The sequence below is a fragment of the Salvelinus sp. IW2-2015 genome, linkage group LG3 (assembly GCF_002910315.2).
Source record: "Salvelinus sp. IW2-2015 linkage group LG3, ASM291031v2, whole genome shotgun sequence".
Classification (NCBI taxonomy): domain Eukaryota; kingdom Metazoa; phylum Chordata; class Actinopteri; order Salmoniformes; family Salmonidae; genus Salvelinus; species Salvelinus sp. IW2-2015.
Window position 1 is genome coordinate 27,465,019 of NC_036840.1, and position 25,068 is coordinate 27,490,086.

At 45.0% G+C, this 25,068-nt stretch overlaps 1 protein-coding gene across 2 annotated transcripts in view; it reads right to left on the reverse strand.

Annotated features, from left to right (window-relative positions):
- The window catches only part of LOC111954048 (adhesion G protein-coupled receptor L3), a 314,128-nt gene that overhangs the window by 83,789 nt on the left and 205,271 nt on the right, over positions 1–25,068 (reverse strand). For both annotated transcript variants that reach the window (XM_023973590.1, XM_023973557.1), the window contains exons 9-10: positions 14,864–15,049; positions 12,321–12,359 (exon numbers count right to left, since the gene is read on the reverse strand). In XM_023973590.1, coding sequence (XP_023829358.1) covers positions 12,321–12,359; positions 14,864–15,049 — 225 coding nt within the window. The remainder of the gene's footprint in view (positions 1–12,320; positions 12,360–14,863; positions 15,050–25,068) is intronic.

Consider the following 25,068-nt stretch of genomic DNA (forward strand, 5'->3'; position numbering starts at 1 on the left):
CACGCACATGCTTTTTCAGTTCTGCCCACAAATTTGCTATAGGATTGAGGTCAGGGCTTTGTGATGGCCACTCCACTACCTTGACTTTGTTGTCCTTAAGCCATTTTGCCACAACTTTGGAAGTATGCTTGGGGTCATTGTCCATTTGGAAGACCCATTTCTGACGGTTGTCTTGAGATGTTGCTTCAATWTATCTACATCATTTTCCCTCCTCATGACYCCATCTATTMTGTGAAGTTCACCAGTCCCTCCTGCAGAAAGCACCCCCACAACATGATGCTGCCACCCCCGTGCTTCACGGTTGGGATGGTGTTCTTCGTCTTGCAAGCATCCCCCTTTTTCCTCCAAACATAACGATGGTCATTATGGCCAAACAATTCTATTTCTGTTTCATCAGACCAGAGGACATTTCTCCAAGTACGATCTTTGTCTCCATGTGCAGTTGCAAACCGTAGTCTGGCTTTTTTATGGCGGTTCTGGAGCAGTGGCTTCTTCCTTGCTGAGTGGCCTTTCAGGCTATGTCGATATAGGACTCGTTTTACTGTGGATATAGATACTTTTGTACCTGTTTCCTCCAGCATCTTCACAAGGTCCTTTGCTGCTGTTCTGGGATTGATTTGCATTTTTCGCACCAAAGTACGTTCATTTCTAGGTGACAGAACGCGTCTCGTTCCTGAGCGGTATGACGGCTGTGTGGTCCCATGGTGTTTATACTTGCGTACTATTGTTTGTACAGATGAATGGGGTACCTTCAGGCGTTTGGAAATTGCTTGTGGAGGTGTACAATTTTTTTTCTGAGGTCTTGACTGATTTATTTTGATTTCCCCATGATGTCAAGCAAAGAGGCACTGAGTTTGAAGGTTGGCCTTGAAATACATTCACAGGTACACGTCTAAACACGTCTAAATACACTAAATCTGCACTCAATGAGCTGTATACGGCCATAAGCAAACAAGAAAATGCTCATCCAGAGGCGGCGCTCCTAGTGGCCAGGGACTTTAATGCAGGGAAACGTTAATCTCTTTTAWGTCACGGGTGTCGTCGTCGGATGAGGAATAATCTGACCAAAGCGCAGCGTCGTAAGTGTTCATGCTTTTTATTTAAACTGAACACTATAACAAAAATAACAAAGAGAATGAATGAAACCGAAACAGTCCTGTCAGGTGCAGAAACACAAAACAGAAAATAACTACCCACAAAGCATCGGTGGGGAAAAGCTACCTAAGTATGGTTCCCAATCAGAGACAACGATAGTCAGCTGTCCCTGATTGAGAACCATACCCGGCCAAAACAAAGAAATACAAAACATAGAACATAGAATGCCCACCCAAATCACACCCTGACCAAACCAAAATAGAGACATAATCAGGTCAGGTCGTGACATTTTACCTAATTTTTACCAGCATGTTAAATGTGCAACCAGAGAGAACATCATTTTTTAAAATAAAACTGTAGACCACCTTTACTCCACACACAGAGATGTGTACAAAGCTCTCGCTCACCCTCCATTTGGCAAATCTGACCATAACTCTATCCTCCTGGTTCCTTCTTACAATCAAAAACTAAATCAGGAGGTACCAGTGACTCATCCGACGACGACACTCGCTCAATAAGGAAGTGGTCAGAGGAAGCAGATGCTAAGCTAAAGGACTGTTTTGCTAGCACAGACTGGAATATGTTCCGGGATTCCTCCGATGGCATTGAGGAGTACACCACATCAGTCACAGGCTTCATCATTAAGTACATTGATGACGTCATCCCCAGAGTGACCGTACGTACATACTCCAATCAGAAGCCATGGATTACAGGCAACATCCCCACTGAGCTAAAGGATAGAGCTGCCACTTTCAAGGAGCGGGACTCTAACCAGGACGCTTATAAAAAATCCCGTTATGCCCTCCGACGAACCATCAAACAGGAAAAGCGTCAATACATAGTACAAAACCGTCTGAGMCTTGTCTGATGTGGCAGGGCTTGCAAACTATTACAGACAAGAAAGGGAAGCACAGCTGTGAGCTGCCCAGTGACACGAGCCCACCAGACGAGCTATATAACTTTATGCTCACTTCGAGTCAAACAACACTGAAGCAGGCCTTGTGAATGTTGACCTTCCAATTTGCATACACCCCAACAGATCCACAGATGATACAATCTCTATTGCACTCCACACTGCCCTTTCCCACCTAGACAAAAGGAACACCTATGTGAGGATGCTATSAGCGTTCAACACCATAGTGCCATCAAAGCTCATCGCTAATCAAACAAACCTGGGACTAAACACCTCCCTTTGCAACTGGATCCTGGACTTACTGACGGGCCGCTCCCAGGTGGTAAGGGTAGGTAACAACACACCTGCCAAGCTGATCCACACCTGCCAAGGGCCCCTCYGGGGTGCGTGCTCAGTCCCCTCCTGTACTCCCTGTTCACCCATGACTGCATGGCCAAGCATGACTCCAACACCATCATTAAGTTTGCCGACGACAACAGTGGTAGGCCTGATCACCGACAACGACGAGACMGTCAAGACTTACTCTACTATGTAGAAAATAGTCAAAATAAAGAAAAACCCTAGAATGAGTAGGTGTGTCCAAACTTTTGACTGGTACTGTATACCTGCAYGGATTCTAAACATTCAAAATCAAATGGCTAAATGACCCATGGGATGACCATCTTTAAAAKATTCCATACGTTAGCTTAGTAGAACCAACAGCCCAACATTTACTTCTTGAYAGGTCTCTAACTACTTTCTGAAGACTGTGGCAAGCAAGTTTAAGGATTCTGGGCAAGAAATATATAAGTCGGAGTAATTAAGCTTAGCACTGAGTCTACAAGTCTAGCAGGCAACCTTCACAGACAAATGAGATCTATGGTTTACCCCTGGGGACAACAAACTCTTTTCACAAGAGCCTCTTATTTCCAAAGGGGGAGAGAGAGAGAGGGAGCGAGAGAGGGATAGAGAGAGCCGAGAGGGATGTACTCAAGCAGCACAACACACTCAGTGTAGCGGAGTAGAGGAGTGTGGATGCCTTACTGCAGACAGACTGCTTCTCCATCTGTCAGAAGCAGTGGTTCGGCTCAGAGAGCTCCAAACTTTCAACCACTGTTATGTTTCTGTATTTCCCCCCCACTCAGTTTCCTCTGCTCTCTTGAAAGATCCAAGGCACCCAGGGAAACCAGCACTTCCTGGTTCTTGGCTGGTCTGGAAATGTTAATCATCAACTAGATAGCCTACACCCCCGAATGCTATGGTTGTAACAAGCTGATGACTGGGCAAGAAAAATACCCTGTTCTAATATTTGTGAATTACATCCTTCTGTACTCTCTCCCTTCTTTGAGTACTTACTGATTTGATTTTTACTAGGTTAAAGCACAGGTTCCAATACTTCGCTTTAACCAATCCAGATCGATATCAGATCAGTGATCATTCCAAATAAGGGGTAAAGGATGCAATCTAGAATAACTCGAACAGGGCCAACTTATCTTGCTGCAGTCATTWCAAATCAAATCAAGCTTTATTTATACAGCACATTTCAGACATGGAATGCAACACAATGTGATTCACAGGAGAAAAACAAAACAAATAAAAACTATGAAAATAACAACTGAAACATTTACCACACAACAAGAGGATAAAAAACCAAAAGAATAACAATAAAATCTGAACGACTAAAAAGCACCCCAAGGACAAGCAAAGCTAAAAAGGTGTGTTTTACGATCTCTTTTAAAAATGTCCACAGTTTCGGTTCCCCTCAGGTTCTCTGGCAGGCTATTCGAGAGGCTGGGGGCACAGTAACTAATGGCTGCCTCTCCATGCCTCTTGGTCCTAGGCTTTAGYATAGTTAAAAGGCCAGTGGCAGAGGACCTGAGGGACCTACTCGGTACATAACTTAAAAGCATGTCTGACATGTATTGGGGTGCACAATCATGGATTGATTTAAAAACCAATAGAATAATCTTAAAATGTATTCTAAAACTCACAGGCAACCAGTGCAGAGACCTTACGACCGGTGTAAAGTGTGCTCTCTGTCTGATCTTGGTCAGTACCCATGCTGCAGCATTCTGTATGTTTTGCAGTTGACCAATGGCTTTCTTGGGTAGATCAGACAGGAGAGCATTACAGTAGTCAAGCATGCTTGTAATAAAAGCATGTATGAGTCTCTCTGTATCAGCCTGAGAGCACCTTGGCAACGTTCATCAGGTGGTAAAAAGCTATTTTGGTCACAATCCTAATGTGTGATTCGAAATTGAGTTTAGAATCTAAAATAACACCTAGGCTTTTTACCTGCTGTTTTATCCTTATTGCCTTTAAATTAAAATGTGCGGCCATATTCTCTATCTGTGCTTTGGCTCCAACAATAATTACCTCTCTTTTCTTGATTTAGCTGGAGGAAGTTGTGAGCCATCCAAGTGTTTAAATCACTAATAAAGTCMAATAATTTATCCGTGGCTCTAAAATCCTCTGGTGACACAGAAATGTTAAGTTGTGTATTGTCTGCGTCGCAGTGAAAATGAATGCTGTGCTTTCTGATAACGCTGCCAAGGGGTAACATACAGTATATAAACTAAACAGTACCAGGCCCAAAAACCAAACGTTCTGGAACACCACATGAGATATGAATTTTCTCTGAGTTATGTTCACAAAGGATGACAAAAAACTTGAGCGGTTAAATAGGTCCTAAACCAATTTGAACTGGACCGTAGAGGCCAACCCACATCTCCAGTCTGTCCAGAAGGACGTCATGGTCAACCGTGTTGAACGCAGCACTTAAATCCAAGAGTACAAGGACAGAGAGCTGTTTGGCATCTGTGCTGGCTCTAAGATAATTTACCACTTTAACTAAGGCTGGGCACGAAAACCAGATTGTATTTTAGAAAAATTCCAGTTGGCACATATTTGTTTTTTAGCTGTTTGAACACCAGTTTCTCCAGAATTTTGCTGAAGAATGGCAGGTTGGAGATTGGCCGAAAATGTGGAAGAAATTTTGAAAAATGTTGAAGTTGAAGAATCTAGATGACTTTTCTTCAGAAGGGGTTTTACCATAGCAGTTTTTAGTGCAGTGGGGAAAGTGTCTGTGAACAGAGAGTGATTAACAATAGCTTGCACTTCAAAAAAGGTTTTGAAGAAGATGGTGGGCATAGGATCGCGAAGGCGGGTTGTGAAGGCTTAAGTTGTGATATCARTTATCTGAGCAACCAGGGAAAATATATCCATAGTGCCTTTGCGTGGTTGGCTAGGGCAGTGGTTCCCAACCATTTCCAGTTACTGTACCGCCAAGTACATTTTGCTCTGCCCAGATTACCCTTGAAGTACCCCTTCATATGCATTTTACCAGTAAGCCTATGGTCTCATGAGTCTTCTGAAGTACCCCCTGTGGATAGGCCAAGTACCCCCATCCTAGCAACCCTGGTTGGGAAACACTGGGCTAGCGTACATACAGTATCAAACCTCTCATCAGGTCTTGCTTGACTGATACCCAGCCTAATGTTTGTTATCTTATCTCTGAAATACACCATAAACTCATCACTTTTAGATGTGGGGGAAAGTTCACATAGGTTTGCGGGGGTAGGATTTATCACACCATCAATGGTCGAGAAGAGCACTCTCAAATTATTCAGATTATTAGTGATCAAGTTAGGAKAATGAGCCCGTCTGGCATTTCTAATTGCCTTGTTATATATGCCAAGTTGCTTTCTCGGAAAATCATAATGGACCTGCAATTTCTCTTTCATTTATTAGTTTCCTCACTCATCCAAAGGGCTCTCGGGTTTGGATGTGGCCTTTTTCAACTTTATTGGAGCTGTGGCATCAACGGTTTCCCTTAATTTGCTATTTAAGTTATCAACTAAATCATCACAAGAGAAAGGCAGAATAAGTGATGGAATATTGTTCATAGACTCAATAAAATCTGGAGCAACTTCAGAGTTAATATAGTGTTTCTTAATGCGTTCAGTATTACCCTGTGCTACGGGCAACAAGGCAGTAAAAAATACATAGTGGTGATCAGATAAAGCAACATCAACAATAGAGGATATGTCAATAGAAAGGCCCTTGGTAATAACCAGGTCCAGAGTATGGCTGCAGGTAAGGGTGGGCCCAATAACATGTTGTATAAAGTCCATAGAACTCAAAAGATMAAAATCACCTGGAGCACTACCAGACCCTGTCCGTCCCCGTCTCGAAAACAGTTTGCGATGTTGCTGGAAATAATCCTGGAACCCCTGCGGTTGGGGTGAATCCAGTCTCTTTAAAATAAATTGTTGGTTGCTCCCACAGCAAATCAAAGTTGTCACAAAAAGAGACATTCCTGTTGTTGCAAAGTTTCTATCGGTACTCATTTAGGGCAAAAAGTCAGCTGAAATGTTGCGAACCCCTTCTGTAGCATGGGAGATAATTCATTATTCTTCCCTGTGCTAGTGAGGGTCTTTCAAAAAATGATTGTAGTTCTCCCACAGATCGCCTAAAACGAAGGTTGTTATAACCTACGTGAGTGATGATGGTGTCAATATTGTGGTCACCACAGGCTCCTGGGTGACAGTGGACCTTGGTCAGTCCACAGACCGTAGGCAGGCCAAAATCTCTCACCATCGAGCTGCCCACAATGATAGTGAAGGAATCCTATGGGGAAAGGACCCGGTGAACTGTGGTGGCCGTGGGGGAGGGTGCCACTGGGTGGCCGCCAGCTGTTGGTATACACCAAGGATCCGTGTTGACTCCCGGGGATGCTAGGTCCATCTCATGCGGGGCAAAGCTGTTTGATAGCTGGATCTGATTTTCTTMGATAGATGGGTGGCCAGATTGCCTKATGATCTCCTACGCCTTGCGAGTGCCCAGTCTCTCACAGGTCGCGGAGTTGAGCTGAACATCTGTCCGTTGGATTGGGACAGATCAGACCGCCCGAGTCATCGACAGATTTGCTATACGAGGCATTAAAAACAGATTTGGTTTGCCTGGGTTACAGCAAGGTCYCAGCCGAGCTAACAGCCGGAGGACCTCTTCCCTTAAATGCTTGATGGTGGTGCATTTAGGGCAGACAAATCCTTGTCCATRTTGCAGTTACACCTTATCTCCATCTTGTGATTGTGTGAAAATAATCCCACACCTGAAGCATTTGTGCCCAGCTGTGGATAGAAACACTGGTGTGCTAGCACTGCTAGCGTTAGCTTGCTCCATTTTCATGATGGCTAGCAGCTAACTGCTACTTAACAGGAATCTGGGACAAACTTACGGTCCCAGKCGGGAAAGGCTGACCGCATCGCGGAATCCGTAGCAATACAAACTTTAGCTATGATTAGAAACAATTTAATGAAAACAATTTCATAAAAACAACAAACCGAGTGTAGACYGTACACGGTTCTGTTGCACGCTCTGATTGCTCTACACCAATGAGGGGGATGGAAGGGGTGGGATGTTAGACTGGGGCCTGGAACTGGTCCAAGTCAGCCTGTGTGGTGTGTGCGTGTGCGTGTGTGTGTGTGTGTGTGCGCGCTGATTGATGAAATGAACTCCAGGTCGGGGAAATTGATTCTGGCTGAGCCTGAACTCCCGTCAACGGCTTAGCGGAACGGAAGAGGGATGGAGCGCGAGTCCGACTCCCACTTCCTCACTTTCCACTTCCCTTTTCCACTCATCCCCTATCTTTTTCTGTAACATGTTCGGTTGGAAAATATAATCTGCTCCTTCACTCCAATTCTGCCTCACACTGCTGGTGTCTATGAGTCTTTTACCATTTCCCTTTCTATTCCCCCTCTTTTGCTCTCGCTCTCTACAATATACTCTGCAATAAAATGTGGTAATGCCACAATATCAGTGGAGTATTCTCAGTGTGCTTGACCCTTCAACCCTGCTCACTCAATGGTCCTCAATATGCGACTGCCAGCATGCATGACCAATCTCAYCAAGACACTTCAACGCTTCCTGGTTATCAATAAAGTGGACTGTGACATTAAAAGCTCCATGTATTTCCACAGTTGCGTTACATGATCCAATTGTCAATTGGTGACCAATTCAATCTATGMCTGCGCACTACCAATAAACGCAATTACTACTAATACATCCGCTATCGATAGTTCCGTGGAGGAATGTGTGGGGCATTCAAACACAGTAAGCGCATACAACACAAAAACAAGCAGATGCACTCAAGAAAGCTAATCCAAAGGTGTGTCAATATGAACACTGCTCATTATTTAACAAGGGAGAGTAGAACAAACAGCACCTCGTCGCAAAGTCAACTACGACCCCAAATCAAGTCTATCCGCCATGCAAATTCCTAGAAATGAAKTCAATAGGAAGACACTTCATGAGAAGTTCTATGGTGTCTGTTAGTAAATTACCAAGAAAATGTATGGTTCTGAGGCGGAGGTACTTTTTCATTGAATGACCTTATTTTACTGCWGTCGAACTCTGACCGTGAACAGACACGGTCCATAAAACATAGCGAGGGTGGAGTCTGTAGACAGTAAACCGCAGGGCAGAATGGTTGTCGGGGGTAGCTAGACGGGGAAGTCTTTATGACTATGTGGTCATTTTAACAAACCTCATCTTTTAACAAATTGGCCGCCGATAAAATGTTATAATCGCATTAGGCTCTTGGACAAGGCGCCCCCTTCCATTCCGGCCTTTCTGAGGTCGCCTTCTACTGTGACACAATCACTAGTTACCCCCATATACGAGGAAGAAGGGGAGCGGGAGTTGCGGTGAACAATGGATTAGTACCCAATATCCTCTCTATATCCCGGAATTTATTGGTTTACGACCTTCACTCGCGCCAGGAGATACAATTCCCATTTTTAATACTCGACTCGGAGTTACTGGAGCTAGGAAAGTCATACCATGTGATAAATCCCTTAACTCCACATACACTTGGCTGAAAATCGTATCCCTTTGGAAATATTGTGTGTCACAGCCATTTTAAATAAGGGCGTTTGACCTTCGTTTGACGCAAAGGGGATGTAATCACTGTAATTGGCCAACCATGGTGTCAAAGCACCTAAACAAGATAGTAGTTAATACACCAAAGAGGATAGAAAGCTGGGTGCCATTTTGATTATGTTTGTTCAAAATCAAAGACCAGAGGTCTTTTATGTATCTGATAGGGACATAATCCTTTAGGGTGAATATAGAGAGGCTGGTTTGTACTGAATGTTTGTAGTAAATGAAGGTTAGATATTATTTTCAAAAAGGGAGCAAAGAAAAGCTACTGACAATTCCCATGATGCTCTAGGCTACAGTATATTTAGTCACTGAATACTATAATTCCTCACGCATCCACATAGACCTTATGAAGGGTTTATGTAGGCTTCATTAWGCTTTAAAAATACATGTTTAGCTTAACGTGGGACCCAATATTCTCAACACTTTCAACTAAGGTGTCTCTAGAACATGACATGTTGAATTATCTATAAATATTGGCCTACTACTGACAACCTCAAATCTCTTTCTAAGATGTTATTCCATAATGGTCTCGGGTAGATCCGGTGGCATGCAAATGGCTTTGTCAAGCACCCCACATAAAACAAGATGGATTCCCTAAATCAAGATGGTGAACCGGGCTCCTCTCATCTCCATTAGAGAGCAAACACCTGCTCCATCCTCCTAACCAGCAATTAGGGGGCTAACGAGCAGTTGGGACTGCATACCTGATCACCAATCTTAATAACATCCACGCCCTCCGACGTGCACTGGCAGTTAATTCACCCAAGCCCACCCTCGCACTGCTATAATCTGTTCGATTTTTCAAGATATTTTTGACCCTGAGAAGACTGTGTTTAACATAATGCCTCTACCTCATTGCCAGCAATGATTGTGCATGGTGTGCTCAGCCCGGTACCAAAACAGAGGATGTGTGTGTGTGTCTGTCTATTTGTGTGCATGCATTCAAGTGCGTGCGTCTAGGTCTGGGCAGGCAGGTGCAGCAGAGAGGCATCTGCCTTGGTTTGTTTTGTATGCTTCCACTAATCTCACTTACGTGAACCACCAGGGGCCTAGTTGGAGAAAACACTGCTCAATTTCCCTAATCAATGAAAGTCCCTCAAAGCCATGACACAGCGCAATCGATGTCTGCGTTTACAGAAGACCAGCAGATGTTGTTCCATTATTCTGGTTCGTCGAATGAGATTCCATCCCCGTTTGTTTGACACRGTCAGGCTCAGGGAAGGTATCGAGTCGACGCCAGCGCACGGTTCAACAGTTGCCCATGTAAATTACCAGTTCAATGAAGTTTGGACACGCCTACTCATTCCAGGGTGTTTCTTTATTTTTTTTTATGTTCTACATTGTAGATGAATAGTGAAGACATGATTACATAAGTGTTATTTCATAGTTTTGATGTATTCACCATTACTGTACAATGTGGAAAATAGTAAAATAAAGACCCTTGTAGGTGTGTCAACTTTTGACTGGTACTGCACACACAACACCACACACACACACACACACACACACACACAACACACACACACACCACACACACACACACACACACACACACACACACACCACACCACACACTTGCGTGCATACACACACAAACCCACAGGCATCTATAATTAATTGATTTCTTAGTCAGTGCATATAAAACAATAAGTGTCTCGTGTGGCTCAGTAGGTAGAGCATGGCGCTAGCAACGTCAGGGTTGTGGGTTTGATTCCCACGGGGGGACCAYTACAAAAATGTATMRACTCACCACTGTAAGTCGCTCTGGATAAGAGCATCTGCTATATGACTAAAATGTAAAATTTGCAAAACGCCAACTGATATTCAAATGCTGTGCATACTTGTACATACTTATACATACTCCACTTTTATCCACTGGAAAATGGTCAATCAAACAACCCATACGTATTGAAGTGAGTTCAGACATGCCGCAAAATATTGGAAACAATCAAATTCATGTCGCCTGACAGATGTGATCCTACCACAGACAATGTAGGACAGCATCTGTAAGCTATAGGAACCTCCTGCGGTGGGAAGCATTCATGTCAACTCATCCGGTAGCTCTTCTCAAGGTAGAACAGATTTTGATGACATTTTACTGACAAGCCGGGACATCAAATCCACACTGGAGCTCAAGAAATAGCTGTGGAGGCCCTACAAATTGGGACACACATGCTTTATTCATCATGAAGAGTCATAACACCCCCCTGTGAGTCTTGCCTGTCAGGGGAGTACTGGTGGACGGTGGGTTTTGACTTGCTTTGGTTAAAATGAGGTCACTTTTGGCTCTTAACCATATCTACTTATTACACAAAAATGTGGAAGTCGGATTTAAATTTCTGGGGGGYAAAAATCTTTGGGGCATTGAAATGAAATGACTTGATGGTAGCTTMGGGGCGAGTGCATAACCACTGACGGTTATACCAACGTGAAAGCTGTGAGTATATGCTAGAATTACATAATCAGGTTATAGTGGTGTTGTGAACAAGTATATTGCTATAGATGATTATATATGGCTCTCTTTATTTCATCTAAGAAAACAACTTAAACGTATTATATGGTCGTCTTGTTGGCGTCTCCAGCAGGGAAAACATACGTGACATTTCCTTCAAGCAAAAAAAACCTGATATCTTGTTTGACATTTATATCCAGACCATAACCTATTCAACCATGACCAACCGAGGATCTTATAATATAGTATGCATTACATACAGTATTTATACAGTTTCTTCTTTGGAGTGTTGTTTTACTATCAAAAACCATCACAACACAAACACAGAGGCATGACGACAGCATTAACAAGCAAAACATGCTGGGAAACGGTGGCTATGTGAATTMGTTGCAGGGGTGGGGGTTGGCGGGAGAATTAGGACATTGGGATGTGGTTAAGACAAAGTGAGATGAGCAACAACTTGGARAAAAAAATGGCAACTAGCTATAGTTGCATCCACACGGATACATTTTTTATTATTGAACCTTTATTGAACTAGGCAAGTCAGTTAAGAACAAATTCTTATATACAATGACGGCCTAGGAACAGTCGGTTAACTGCCTTGTTCAGGGGCAGAACGACATATTTTTACCTTGTTAGCTCGGGGATTCGATCTCACAACCRTTCGGTTACTGGCCCAACACTCTAACCACTAGGCTACCTGCTGCCCCAAGTGTTATGTTTAGATCCAWGTTTTCAGACACAATTTTACAAGGTCAAAGTTTACTTGGCAGGCCCAACATTGAGCAACAAATGCCTTCACAGCCAGGTCTATCATTAGCACAAAGCATGACATTATGGTGGGGCAACAAGTCACAAATCATGGTTACACCAAAACACAGCACCATGGCGGATGGGAAGGGTAGGAAGCTGGGTGAAAGATAAGAGTCAAAATACCTGCACGTAAAACCGGCAAGAGCGCTCTCTTTTCTGCAGCTGAAAACCACCGGAAGAAATAACAGTTAGCAAAGGGTTGACACGACATACAAGTTCCATTAGTATGAAATAAAGTATGAAAAGAGAGAAAATAAATATATAACAAAATGTCACCTCTTGACTTTGCCTAATTAAGACTTTCTCATTTTACATAAACTGTGTGAAAAATGGCATGCACATTAATTATTCCCTCTCATAGAAAACATCACAAAGAATCTTAGTCAATTAGAGCAGAAACAAGCCACACAGCCCAAGTGGGGATTGGGGCTGAGACATTGTTCAGCTTTCATGTTGGAGTTTCAAGGTTACCGCTCGTACCTGTGGGTAAGTGGAGAAAAAATGAACTAAAGAAGTAAAGCTAAASCTGAAGGAGCAGGTCAATACAGTATGTAGAGATTTCGAATTAGCACTGGAGTACTGACAGCTAGCTAGACTAGCACGTAGCATTGGGCTGGGAACAGACTAAATAAACAGAAGCCTACTTTGTTAGCCTAGCCTAGCTGTAGCGCGTAGCATAGAGGAAATGCTGATGCGCTCCTGATTGTCTGTGATGGGTGGCGTCTTCCTCATAAAGGAAAGCTCTCGCTCCTTCACATCAGTCAGCCCATTTTCCTGGAAATGGTCCCGTTAGTGCCTTTCGCATGACACTTTGATCATAAAAGTGCCACAGATCTTGGTGTTTGCCAACTCAATCGGCTCTTTGTCTGCCGGCGGAGAAGCATTGTGCTCACTATCYAAGGGATCTTTAATTCCGTTAGCTCTTAGCAGATTGTGTCAAAATGATTGAACTCAGAGGTAAACACACGTGCGAGAGGGAGAGAGAGGTGGAGCACCAGCGCTAGGGGCTGCTAAGCCAGCCGGGATTAAAGGGGAAAGGATGGAGGACAGAGCGGAGAGGACAACCTTGAATAGTAGAGAGAGAGCGCTAGGGGAGTTTTTTCATAAATCCTTGGTGTACTAGGTAGTTAGTGTATTTATCTAAGAGATAATGATCAAATGGGAAAAATAATATTCTCCCAAGTTGTAGCTTTCCTTGTTCTAGACATTATCTTTTTTGGCATCATCATAAGAGAAAAAAATTACATTAAAATGTTTTGTCATTTAGCAGACACTCTTATCCAGAGCAATTTACAGAAGCAATTAGGGTTAAGTGCCTTGCTCAAGGGCACATCGGCATTTTGTTTTTACCTAGTCGGCTCGGAGATTCAAACCAACAACCTTTTGGTTACCGGCCCAKCGATCTTAACCATTAGGCTACCTGCAGCCCCTCTAGTCTAGGCTAATGTTAATTTTTTTTTACATACTGTATATTCATAGAACATTGGCTTCAGTTTTACGACAAGATTATAACAATAAAAATCAAGGATCCTCTCCCATAAAACGTAGTTTGAATTGTAACTGTTCTTAACTTTTTATTTTCAAGACGGCTACCTCGTAAAAGCCATCGATAAAGAGATCAGAAGTGCAAGCCGTCAGATTTCTCCCCGGCCCGTTGGCTATCACCATCGCCTCGCTCTCCAAGGAGGGAATGACACTTAAATCTCAATGGAGGCATCTGGCTGCATGCAGCAATTAAATAAAGTCTGTGAAAAAAAAAGCTATTGGGAAACAGGTGTTATTGTTCCACTACAAGTGAAGCCGCTAAAACAAATTAACGGCTGACATTTTGAATTTCACTGATGTTTGCTTTTCCATTGGTTGCGTCACATTGCCTGAGTGCCCCTATGTGTACCCAACTGTGAATTTGGGAATAATTGCATTAGGTTGGGGCTACAAAAAAAAAAAACTCAGGCACTCTTGGGTTTAGAAAACAGCTATGTTTAATACATTTCCTCTGTCATTAGAAAGAAACGAGCATGGCATGAGAACCGCTTCAGACGTGCCTGGAATATCCGTATGACCTCTTTGAAAAGTCTACCTACTTTGGAATAATCCTACCCACGCGTTTGCTGTTATAATTAGTTATAACCCCAGCTGACTTTTGGTAATAGAAAGCAGAACCGCCTATGCGGTAGAGGCTTTGAGATATCCCCCTGCGTCTGGCTGCTTCTAGATTTTGTATTTTTTTTTTTAGGCCCGGGCAGATCGCTAGATGCGAGAAATAATGCAGGAGATAATTTGGTATGACAGTGCTGTGGCCGGAGTACAGATCATTAAAACAATGCCCACTGTTCAGGTTTGACTGGCTTGAAATCCTTGTCTGGCCTCCACCGGTGAAAAATAAAGTTGCCGAGATTGAAGGAAACAAAGAAAAGGTGAATAAAGTCAGTTCTGCCTTCGGCTATGAATCAATTCTCATATATATCCTCCTTTCCTCATCCTGTGTCCTTGGTGGACCATTGAGCTGAACAATCTGGATAGGCGAAGCGAAAGGTTGGAAACCCTACTGGTTATGTTGCTCTCGCCTGTCACAATCTGTCAAATCAACTAGTCCCGAAGGGAAGGAGACGAGGAAAGGAAATGACACAGCCATTGCTTATCCCAGACTGGAGGTAGTAACCTACCTTGTTGAGGCTGCGGGCTGCACTATCTTTMCCTCCAGGGGTAAGGTTCCTCAGCTGCACGTCAAGTAGGTCCACAAGCTGACCCATGGCCTTGACTGTGTAGGTGATGTCACCTGCCTGAAGGTTACTCTTAGTTTGCTCCGACAGCTCCCTGGCAATGATGGCTGCAGTCTCTCCTGCTTTGAGCTGGAAAAACAACATACACATATTTAACCAAGCATGATGGCAGACACGTATTCACATTGACACGTACACAGTATGCAATTAACCACTGACTATCATGCTATGTAGCTATAGTACCAACGGACTGGRCATAGGGCAGTTCGGGCAAATGCAGATGGGCTGGCCAAACATGAACCCAGTTGGCCRGGTCTAAATTGGAGGTTTTGGACAGAATTATCACTATTTGGCTTATCAATAATATGAGGATTCAATATTTCATTCAATGTTGCTGAATGACCAGTGTATAAGTATAAACTATGTTATGCTATTTGATTTAAAGGGGCTAGAACCAAATCCATTCCAGTCTCAAATGTGTGACAAAGTCAAACACTATTACACCATAAATAAATACAATCCTACAGTCATCCGTCTCCCTGTATCTAAACACATACTCTGCATTGAACGTATTATTTTCAACATACACATTTCTAACATGACAAATGGCCCTATACAAAATGTTTGAAGTTAGAAAATAATGTTTAGCATGTACAGATTTCCTGATTATATCACTATCGCCTGCAATTGAATAGGTGAGGAAATGTTTAATTGAATGCACACGGGGGCTAATAGACTATCAGGAAACAATTATGTAGTCAACTATGGAGACAAGTCTCCCCTAAAAGTCTATAGGCAGCGTGAAACTAATGGCTGCTAGCTTTCGGGGGAAGACATGTCACACACGGAGGATGGCGCCTGTTTGAAATTCATTTTGTCTCGTGAACTTCTGTGATTGTCGTGACTGTGCTTTGGCGAGATCTTTCGGCAAAAAAACAACATTGATCATTCCAGTCTTTCACTTTGGCGGTCTTTAGGTATGAAATACGTTTTTTTTCTCCTGCTTTCCATCTATCCTCAATAATCCCCCCTCTCAAGCTCCAATTGTCTGGCCCAATCCCAAATCATCCCCTAAACCCTACGCCRTTATGCACCTGTGGAGWTCTGAGATGATTTGACATRTGTAATCAATCTGATAATAGCTCGACCTTGCCTCACTAGGTGGAAGTTACACCATATTGCTCATACCAATCAATTTATTCTTCCCCCCCTTTCTCTCCCCCCCTTCTCTTTCTCTCTCAGTCTATTGTTGTATTGCATGTAACAGCTTTTTGTTTAGACTATGGAGGAAGAGAAACAAATGTTTTCAAAGCACAACCACGAATCATTCCCTATGTACGCCACTTGGTTGGAGAGCGTACCTATTTACATTTTCTGAGGGAAACAATTGAATAAAAACATCTCCTCAAGTCATGGATGAGACTGTCTCCGAAGAGTCTCCACTTGCCCACAAACTAGCAACCGCTTTTGTAGTCGTCGTGTCTCTTGGTTTTTAAATTACAACATATAAATCTGCCAAGCAGAGAGGCCTAATGATGTCTCGAGGAGTCTCATTTCATAGTGCAATGTGTTTCTGTGCTTTTAATTTATCTTGAATTGGATTACGAAAAAAATAACTTTATGTTTAGCTTTCTTTGTTTCTACTACCCAGACATTTAATTGAATAACACCTGTTCCATTCAAATGGGAAATGTTTTCATATGCAGAAGATTTGACTACCGTTCAGAAAGAACATTTCATCTGGTCAAAATTAGAGTGCTAAACACAGCTTTAAGACATTTAAAATCTGGATATACAGTAAATTCAATAGGAACATTGAAGAGGTGAGGTTGGATCTGATTTGGAGCATGGTTCCGAAGGTCTGCTATTCTTCCTAAGGTCCCTCTATTTTTGGAAAGCTTATAGCTTCCTGCATTCGATTAGCCRCGGGTTTAGTGAAGACCAAGAGACAGCATTTGGGCTACATATAATTTGGGCCATGTTTAGGAGTCTAACCAAGTCAGACATCTGTGTTTAGTCGGCTGTGTTCGTGGATGATGCACTTCTTTCCTCTGATATTTCATACATACAGTACAGTGCATTCGGAAAGTATTCATAACCATTGGCTTTTTCGCCATTTTGTTGTGTTACAGCCTTATTCTAAAATGGGTTAAATAAATAAAAAATCCTCAATCTACAAACAATACCCCATAATGACATAGCTATTTTCTTTTTTGCAAATGTATAAAATAAAATAAATTAAAAGGCACACASCTTTCTATATAAGGTCTCACAGTTGACAGTGCATGTCAGAGCAAAAACCAAGCCATCAGGTTGAAGGAATTGTCCGTAGAGTTCCGAGACAGGATTGTGTCYAGGCACAGATCTGGGGAAGGGTACCAAAAAATGTCTYCAGCATTGAAAGTTCAAGAACACAGTGGCCTCCATCATTCATAAATGGAAGAAGTTTGGAAACACCAAGACTCTTCCTKGAGCTGGCCTCCCGACCAAACTGAGCAATCGGGGGAGAAGGGCCTTGGTCAGGGAGGTGAACAAGACCCCGAGTCACACTTACACATCTCCAGAGTTCCTCTGTGGAGACGGGAGAACCTTCCAGAAGGAAAACCATCTCTGCAGCACTCCACCAATCATGCCTTTATGGTAAAGTGGCCAGACGGAAGCCACTCCTCAGTAAAAGGCACATSACAGTCCTTTTGGAGTTTGCCAAAAGGAACCTGAAGACTCTCAGACCATGAGAAACAACAATATCTGGTCTGATGAAACCAAGATTGAACTCTTTGGCCTGAATGCCAAGAGTCACGTATGGAGGAAACTTAGCACCATCTCTACGGTGAAGCACAGTGGTGGAGGTATTATGCTGTGAGGATGTTTTTCAGCGGCAGGGACTGGGAGACCAGTCAGGATCGAGGGAAATATGAACGTAGCAAAGTACAGAGAGATCCTTGATGAAAACCTGCTCCAGAGCACACATGACCTCAGACTGGGGCAAGGGTTCACCTTCTAACAAGGCAACAACCCTAAGCACACAGCCAAGACAATGCAGGAGTGGCTTCGGGACAAGTCTCTGAAGGTCCTTGAGTGGCCCAGCCAGAGCTCGGACTTGAACCCAATAAAACATCTCTGGAGAGACCTGAAAATAACTGCGCAGCGACGCTCCCCATCCAACCTGACAGAGCTTGAGAGGATCTGCAGAGAAGAATGAGAGAAACTCCCCAAATACAGATGTGCCAAGCCTGTAGCATCATACCCAAGAAGACTCAAGGCTGTAATCACTGCCAAAGGTGCTTCAACAAAGTACTGAGTAAAGGGTCTGAATACTTATGTAAATGGGATATTTCAGGTTTTTTTTCCTATACATTTTCTAACATTTCTTAAACCTGTTTTTGCTTTCTCATTATGGGGTATTGTGTGTGTATTGATGACAGAAAATACATTTAATKAATTTCAGAATAAGGTCTGAATACTTTCCAAATGCACTGTAGGAGTCAAAGTCTGGGACWATGTCCCAAATGACACCCTATTCCCTATGTAGTGCACATCTTTTGAACAGATTTCGTAGGGCTCTGGTTAAAAGTAGTGTACTATAAAAGGAATTAATAGAAGCATTAGGGGGAGACTGCGGTGTCCACGGCAAAGGGTCTCACATGATTTACTTGGCCATCCCTTGCAATCATTGCCTCTGTGTTTATTAGCAGATCCAATTACACCGGCTTAATTTGCCTTTCTTCGAGAACCCCGACCCTGTGTGGACAGTGTGCGGAGGGTAGAGAAGCTGTCTTCTTCTTTCCCCCTTCTCTTCCTCTCGGTTTCTCTCTCCATCTTAATAAGAACAGCTATGGCCAAAGTAAGAAAAAGTGAGGTCTGTCACCGCTCTCTCAGCCTCCCCATCTCTATCCCAATCACTCCTTCTCTCTCAGCCTCCCCATCTCTAAACCAATCACTCCTTCTCTCTCAGCCTCCCCATCTCTATCCCAATCACTCCTTCTCTCTCAGCCTCCCCATCTCTATCCCAATCACTCCAATGACTCATCTCTCACTCCATCTCTAAACCAATCACTGTGCTTCTCTCTCAGCCTCCCATCTCTATCGCAAGTAACTCTTCGTCTCTCAGCCTCCCTCTCTATCATGATTACTCTCTCAGCTCCATCTCTATCAATCACCTCTTCTCTCTTCAAGCCTCCATCTCTATCTAATACTGCTTCTCTCTCAGCCTCCATTCCTATCAATACTCCTTCTCTCTCAGCCTCTGCCCATCTTATCCATCCTCTTCTCCTCAAGCTCCCACTCTATACCCAATAGCTCCCTCTCTACAGCCCTCTCTTAAACCAATCACTTCCTTCTCTCTCAGCTCCACAGCTATCCCAATCATCCTTCTCTCTCAGCCTCCCCATTCTATCGCCAATACTGCTTTCTCTAGCCTCCTCCATCTCTATCACTAATCACTCTTCTCTCTCAGCCTCCCCCATCTCTATCTCCAATCACTTCTCCTCTCTCAGACAATCCCCATCTTATCCTAATCAGTCTTCTTCTCAGCCTCCCCCATCCTCTAAGCGCCATCACTCCTTTCTCTCTCAAAGCTCGCCCAGTCTCTATACAATGCCACTCCTTCTCTCTCAGCCTCCGCATCTCTTATCCAATACTTCTTACTCTCTTCAGCTCCCCATCGTACAGTGGGGAGAAAGAGTATTTTGATACACTGCCGATGTTTGCAGGTTTCCTACTTACAAAGCATGTAGAGGTCTGTCATTTATCATAGGTAACTTAACTGTGAGAGACTGAATCTAAAACAAAAAATCCCAGCGAAAATTCACATGTTGTGAATTGTTAGGAGTAATGTAATTTTGCATTTTATGCGCATGACATGAGATATTGTGATTCACCTTACCAACGAGTGAAGAATTCGGCTCTCACACGGACCGTGTTATTTTTTCTGTTGAAAGCCTCCTGTCTCTCTCACTCATTACCTGTTATTTAACTGCACCTGTTTTAGACTCGTACCTGATGCTGAAAAGACACCTGTCATGAACATCGTCAATTCAAACAGACTCCTTTCGAAACTCGGTCACCCAATGATGGCCAAGACCAGAGAGCTTGATAAGGGACATGCAGGGATATCAATTGTAGACCTGTAGCAAGAAGAGGTCCTGCTTCGGGGGGGGATGGGGTAAACGAAGGACAAGTAGCGCAAGCAGCTGTGCTGAGAACGGCAACAACTGTTGGCATGCAATTATTAGCAAAATGGAAGAAGTTCATGATGACGGTCAAGCGATCAGCCTCGTCTGAGGCTCCAGTGCAAGACGTCACCCAGAGGGCAAGGCATCATATGATGCATGGAGAATGGAGGGAGTCAGCCTCCAGAACTGAGCACAGCAAGGGAACCTGGTGCAATGGACTGAAGAGAGCTGGACCTACAGTCGAAGAATAACCATTCAGTAACACCACTACGACCGTCATGGATTAAAATCCTGCAGCGCACCAAGGTCCCTGCCTCAAGCCCGCGAGTCAGGCCCACGGTTGAAGTTTGCCGAATGACCCGATTCATGAATGATCCAGAACGGAGGAATGGAGGAGAACACGGTCATGGCTGTGGTTGATGGAGGAGCACAAATAGGAAGCACTTTTTTGCTCTAACCACTCCGCTCGGTTTGAGGAATAGAAAGGATGTAGTACAGACCCTCAAGAACACCATCGCAACCGTGAAGCAAGGGGAAAGGTGGAAAACACTCAATTTTTGGGATGGCCTTTTACGCAATAGGGACAGGGTAACTGCACCCGGATTGCAAGGGTATAGGATGGAGTGGCATGTATCGCGAGAATCTTGACCAACAACTCTTTCCTCTAGTAGACGCAATGAAGATGGGTCGTGGCTGGGTCTCGGCAGCATTGGACAACGACCGACAACACACAGCCAGGGCAAACTAAGGAGTGCTCCGAAGAAGCATCGTCAAGGTCCTGGAAGTGGCCTAGGCAGTCTCCAGGCCGTGACTCCAGATAGAAAGATCTTTGAGGGAGCCGAAGAGTCCGTATTGCAGCGCGGACAGCCCCCGAAACCTGAAGGACGGAGGAAGGTCTGTTGAGCGAGAGTGGGTCCACAAATAGGCCTGCTGCATGTGTGCAAACCTGGTCAAGAACTACAGGAAATGGTATGATCTCTGTAATTGGCAAAACTAAGGTTTCTGTAACCGAAATATTCAGTTCTGCTTTTCCGATTGAGTATCAAATACTTTGTCAATGCATAGTAAATGCAAATTAATTAACATTTAATAAATCATAAATGTGATTTTCTGGAGTATTCCCCTGTTTTAGATTGTCCTCTCTGACCAGTTGAGTGTACCTATGATAAAAAGTTTACAGACGCTCTACAGCTTGGTAAAGTGAGGAAAGACCTGCAAATGTGTCAGTGTATCAAAGTAGCTGGTTTGCTCGCCCCTGTGATAGTCCTAACTTCACGCGTTCTCTCTCAGCTCCGCCGCTCGTCATCCCATCGACGTCTTTGCTTCCTAGCCTCCCATCTCATCAATCCACTCCTTCTCTCTCAGCTCTCCCCATCTCTTACTCAATCACTCCTTCATCTCTCAGCCTCCCATCTCTATCCCAATCGACTCCTTCTCTCTCAGCCTCCCATCTCTATCTCACAATCACCCTTCTGCTCTCAGCCTCCCTCAACTGATCCAATCTACTCCTTCTCTCTCACGCTCACCTCCCAATTCCAGTCTCTTCTCTCCGAGTTCATCCATCGCGTCTTTCTGTTAATGAGAAGAAACAGGGACAGTGGTGTGAAATAAGCGCCAGAAACGGATTGCTGGGACGCTGACGGTTGATTCATTAAATTTCCCTGTTTGCCAGAGCGACACACGAGGGATGAAGGCACATCGCTCATGCTAAATTTGCGTAATAAAGATTAATAACTACGCTTTTGGTTAAAATGTATCCATATTCAATAGTCATCCCACCAAAGTAATGTGCATAGGGGAGAAGTGTATATGTGTCAAAGGTTTTTGCTGCTTTGCGTGTGAGATGCATTCTATAATAGACATGAATTTGAGTCAGGCAACAGAGAGCGACATTATCGTAAAGGATAGAACAGAAGAGTGGAATCATCTCCATACCGTTTCAAAAGGAATGGAAACTGAGCTGTAGTTGACACAAAAACATCAGCCCATTCCTCTTTACCTCTCTCTCTTACCTCCTCCTTCTCGTCACTCCCCCTCTTAACTCTACATCTCTCGCACCTCCTCCTCTCTCCTCGTCACTCCCCCTCTCTCTCTTCACCTCCTCCCTCTCTCTCTTCACACTCCCATCCTCTCTTCACTCCCTCCTCTCTCTTACCCCATCTTACTTTTCCTCTTTACCTCCCCTCTTTCCTCTTACCCCCCATCTCTCTCTACCCTCTCTCTACCTCACCTCTCTCTCTACCTCACCCTCTCTCTCTCTAGACTCACCCTCTCTCTCCTACTCACACTCTCACCTCTTCTCTCTACTCACCCTCCTCATCTCTCCCTCTATTTCTACTCTCTCTCCTCTCTACCTATCCCTCTCTCGTACCTCTCTCTCTCTTTACTCCCTCTCATCTACCTCTCTCTCTACCTCTCCCGTTCTCTCTCCCTACCCTCTCTACCCCTCTCTCCCACCCTCCCTCTCTCCATCCTCCTCTCGCTCTCCCTCTCTACAGCTCCTCCTGACTTCGTCTCGTCTTCCATACCTCCTCTGGCTCCCTCTCTCTCTCTCTACCTCCTCTCGCCTTCCTCTCTACCTCTCTTCTCTCACACTCAAACCTCGCCTCTCTCGCCTGCTGCTACTTCTACATACGCATCCTCTCTCTCTCTCTCGCTCCGCGTCTCTCTACTACCTACCCCCTCTCACTCTCTCGTCGCTCTTCTCGGTCGCTCTACCTTACCTCCCTCTCTCTCTCTCCTCCTTCTCGTCTCTCTCCTCGCTCTCTCTCACCTCGCCTCTCGCTCGCTCTCCATCTCTTACCTCCCTCTCCCTCGCTCCTCTTCTCTACTCCTCTCGTCGCTCTCTTCTACCTCCCTCGCGTCGCTCTCTCTACCTCCTCTCTCGCTCGCTCTCTCTCACCTCTCTACTCACCTCTGCTCTCTGTCTCTACTCCCTCTCGCTGCTCGATCTCTCTCTCACCTCCCTCTCGCTCGCTCTCTCTCTACCTCCTCTCGCTCGCTTCTCTCTACTCCTCTCGGCGTCTTCTCTCTCACCTCCCTCTCGCTCGCATCTCTCTCACCTCCTCTATCCGCTCCCTCTCTACCTCCCTCCGCCTTTCCTCCCGTCCCTCTTTGACCTCCCCCTCTCTCTCTTACCTCGTCTCTCTTTTCTTTACCTCCCCTCTCTCTCTTGTTACCTCTCCTCTCTCTGCTTTACTCCCTCTCCGTGCTTTACCTCCCTCACTCTGCTTTACCTTCCACTCTCTTACCTGCTTTACCTCCTCTTTCGGCTTACCTTTCTTACCTCCCTCTCTCTCTTTACTCCCCCTCTTCTCCCTTTTCTTCTCCCCCTCTCTCCTCTTACTCCCCCTCTCGATCTCTTACCTCGCCCGCGCTCTCTATTCTACTCGTCAGCTCTCTCTCTATCCTCATCGCGCATCTGCTCTACCTCCTCATCGCTCGTCTCTCATCTACTCCCTCATCGCTCGCTCTTCTCTACTTCCTCTCGCCGCTTCTCCTAACTCCCCTGCTCGCTCTACTTCTACTCCCTCTCGCTCGCGTCTCTTCTACCTCCTCTCGCTGCGCTCTCTACTCCCCCTCTCCTCTTTAACCTCCCCTCTCCTTTACTCCCTCTCTTTACCCCCCTCTCTTTACCTCCCTCTCTCTCTTACCTCCCCCTGTCTTTACCTCCCCTCTTTTTTACCTCGCTCGTCTCTTACTCCTCACTTGCTCGCTCTCTCTTACCATCCCTCTCGCGTCGCCTTCTCTCTACTCCCTCTCTCCTCTCTTTCCGCTTACCGTCCTCTTTGCTTACCTCCCCTCTTTCGCTACACTCCCTCTTGTCGCTTTACCTCCCTCTTTCGCTACTCCCTCTTTCGCTTACCCCCCCTCTCTTACTCCCTCTCGTCTTTACATCCCTCTCAATCTCTTTACCTCGCTCGCTTCTCTCCTACCCCCCTCTCGCTCGTCTCTCCTAAACCTCCTCTCGGCTGCCATCTCCTCTCTACCTTCGCTCTCGTTCGCTCTCTCTCTACCTCCCTCTCGCTCGCTTCTTCTCTTCTCCTCCCTTTTTACCTCCCCCTCCTTTACCTCCCCCCTCTTTACCTCCCCATCTCTGTTAACTCCCGCCTCTCTACCTATTACCGTCCCCTCGAGGAGAATCTCGCCCTCTCTCTCTTTCCGCCGTGCCCGGCCGCGGAGTCTCTCAGTCTCTAACTACCTCTCGCGCTATATGATAAGAGAGAGAGAGTGAGGGTAGGAGAAAGGTATATAGCACGTCTAGACCAGAGGGAGTGTATGTCTCTAACCTCCCTGTCCTCGCTCGCGAAAGAGGAGGGGGGGGAGGTAAAGGAGGAGCGGAGGGCGTGAGGGAGAAGAGGGGGTAGCCAAAAGAAGCGGCAAAGCAAGAGGGCGGGAGTGAAAGTCTCTTGACGGTCTATCTCTCTAAAAGCTTAAGCGATCCACAAGGACCATAGCGCGCAGGGGCGTCCCTCGGGTCGGAGGCGCGGGTGGGGTGGTGCTCTCCGCGTCGTCTCGTTCGCTATACGGCGCGCCATCCTCCCGTCTTTTTCGTGCACTATACGAGAGCTCGCCTCGCGTTATCGTAATTACCTCCGCACCATCTAAGAGGGAGGTTCTTTTGTTGGTAAGCGCCCTCTTTTTCCGCTTAACGCTCGTTCCTGCTTTCGCTTCCTGACCCGAAAGAGGAGTTACGATCAGAAGGCGTATGTTTGGATATGTCACCGCGCAAATTGACAGACTCCGGAGCTGTGAAAGTCACAGTAGTAGGAGGTGTTAGGTCGAAAGAGAGGATAAGCTCGAAATTTATAAGTCAGACGGAGTTACCGTCCTCATTGGCTAACCGAAAAGAGTGGTCAGCGCTTTAATAGCCAAAAACGCCGGGACGGCCTTTAGCTTTCGCAGTTACGCTCGCAGTGGCGCAGTGTCAGCAACGACGCCGTAGGAGAGGCGCTTTTTCGCTTAACCCAGCTC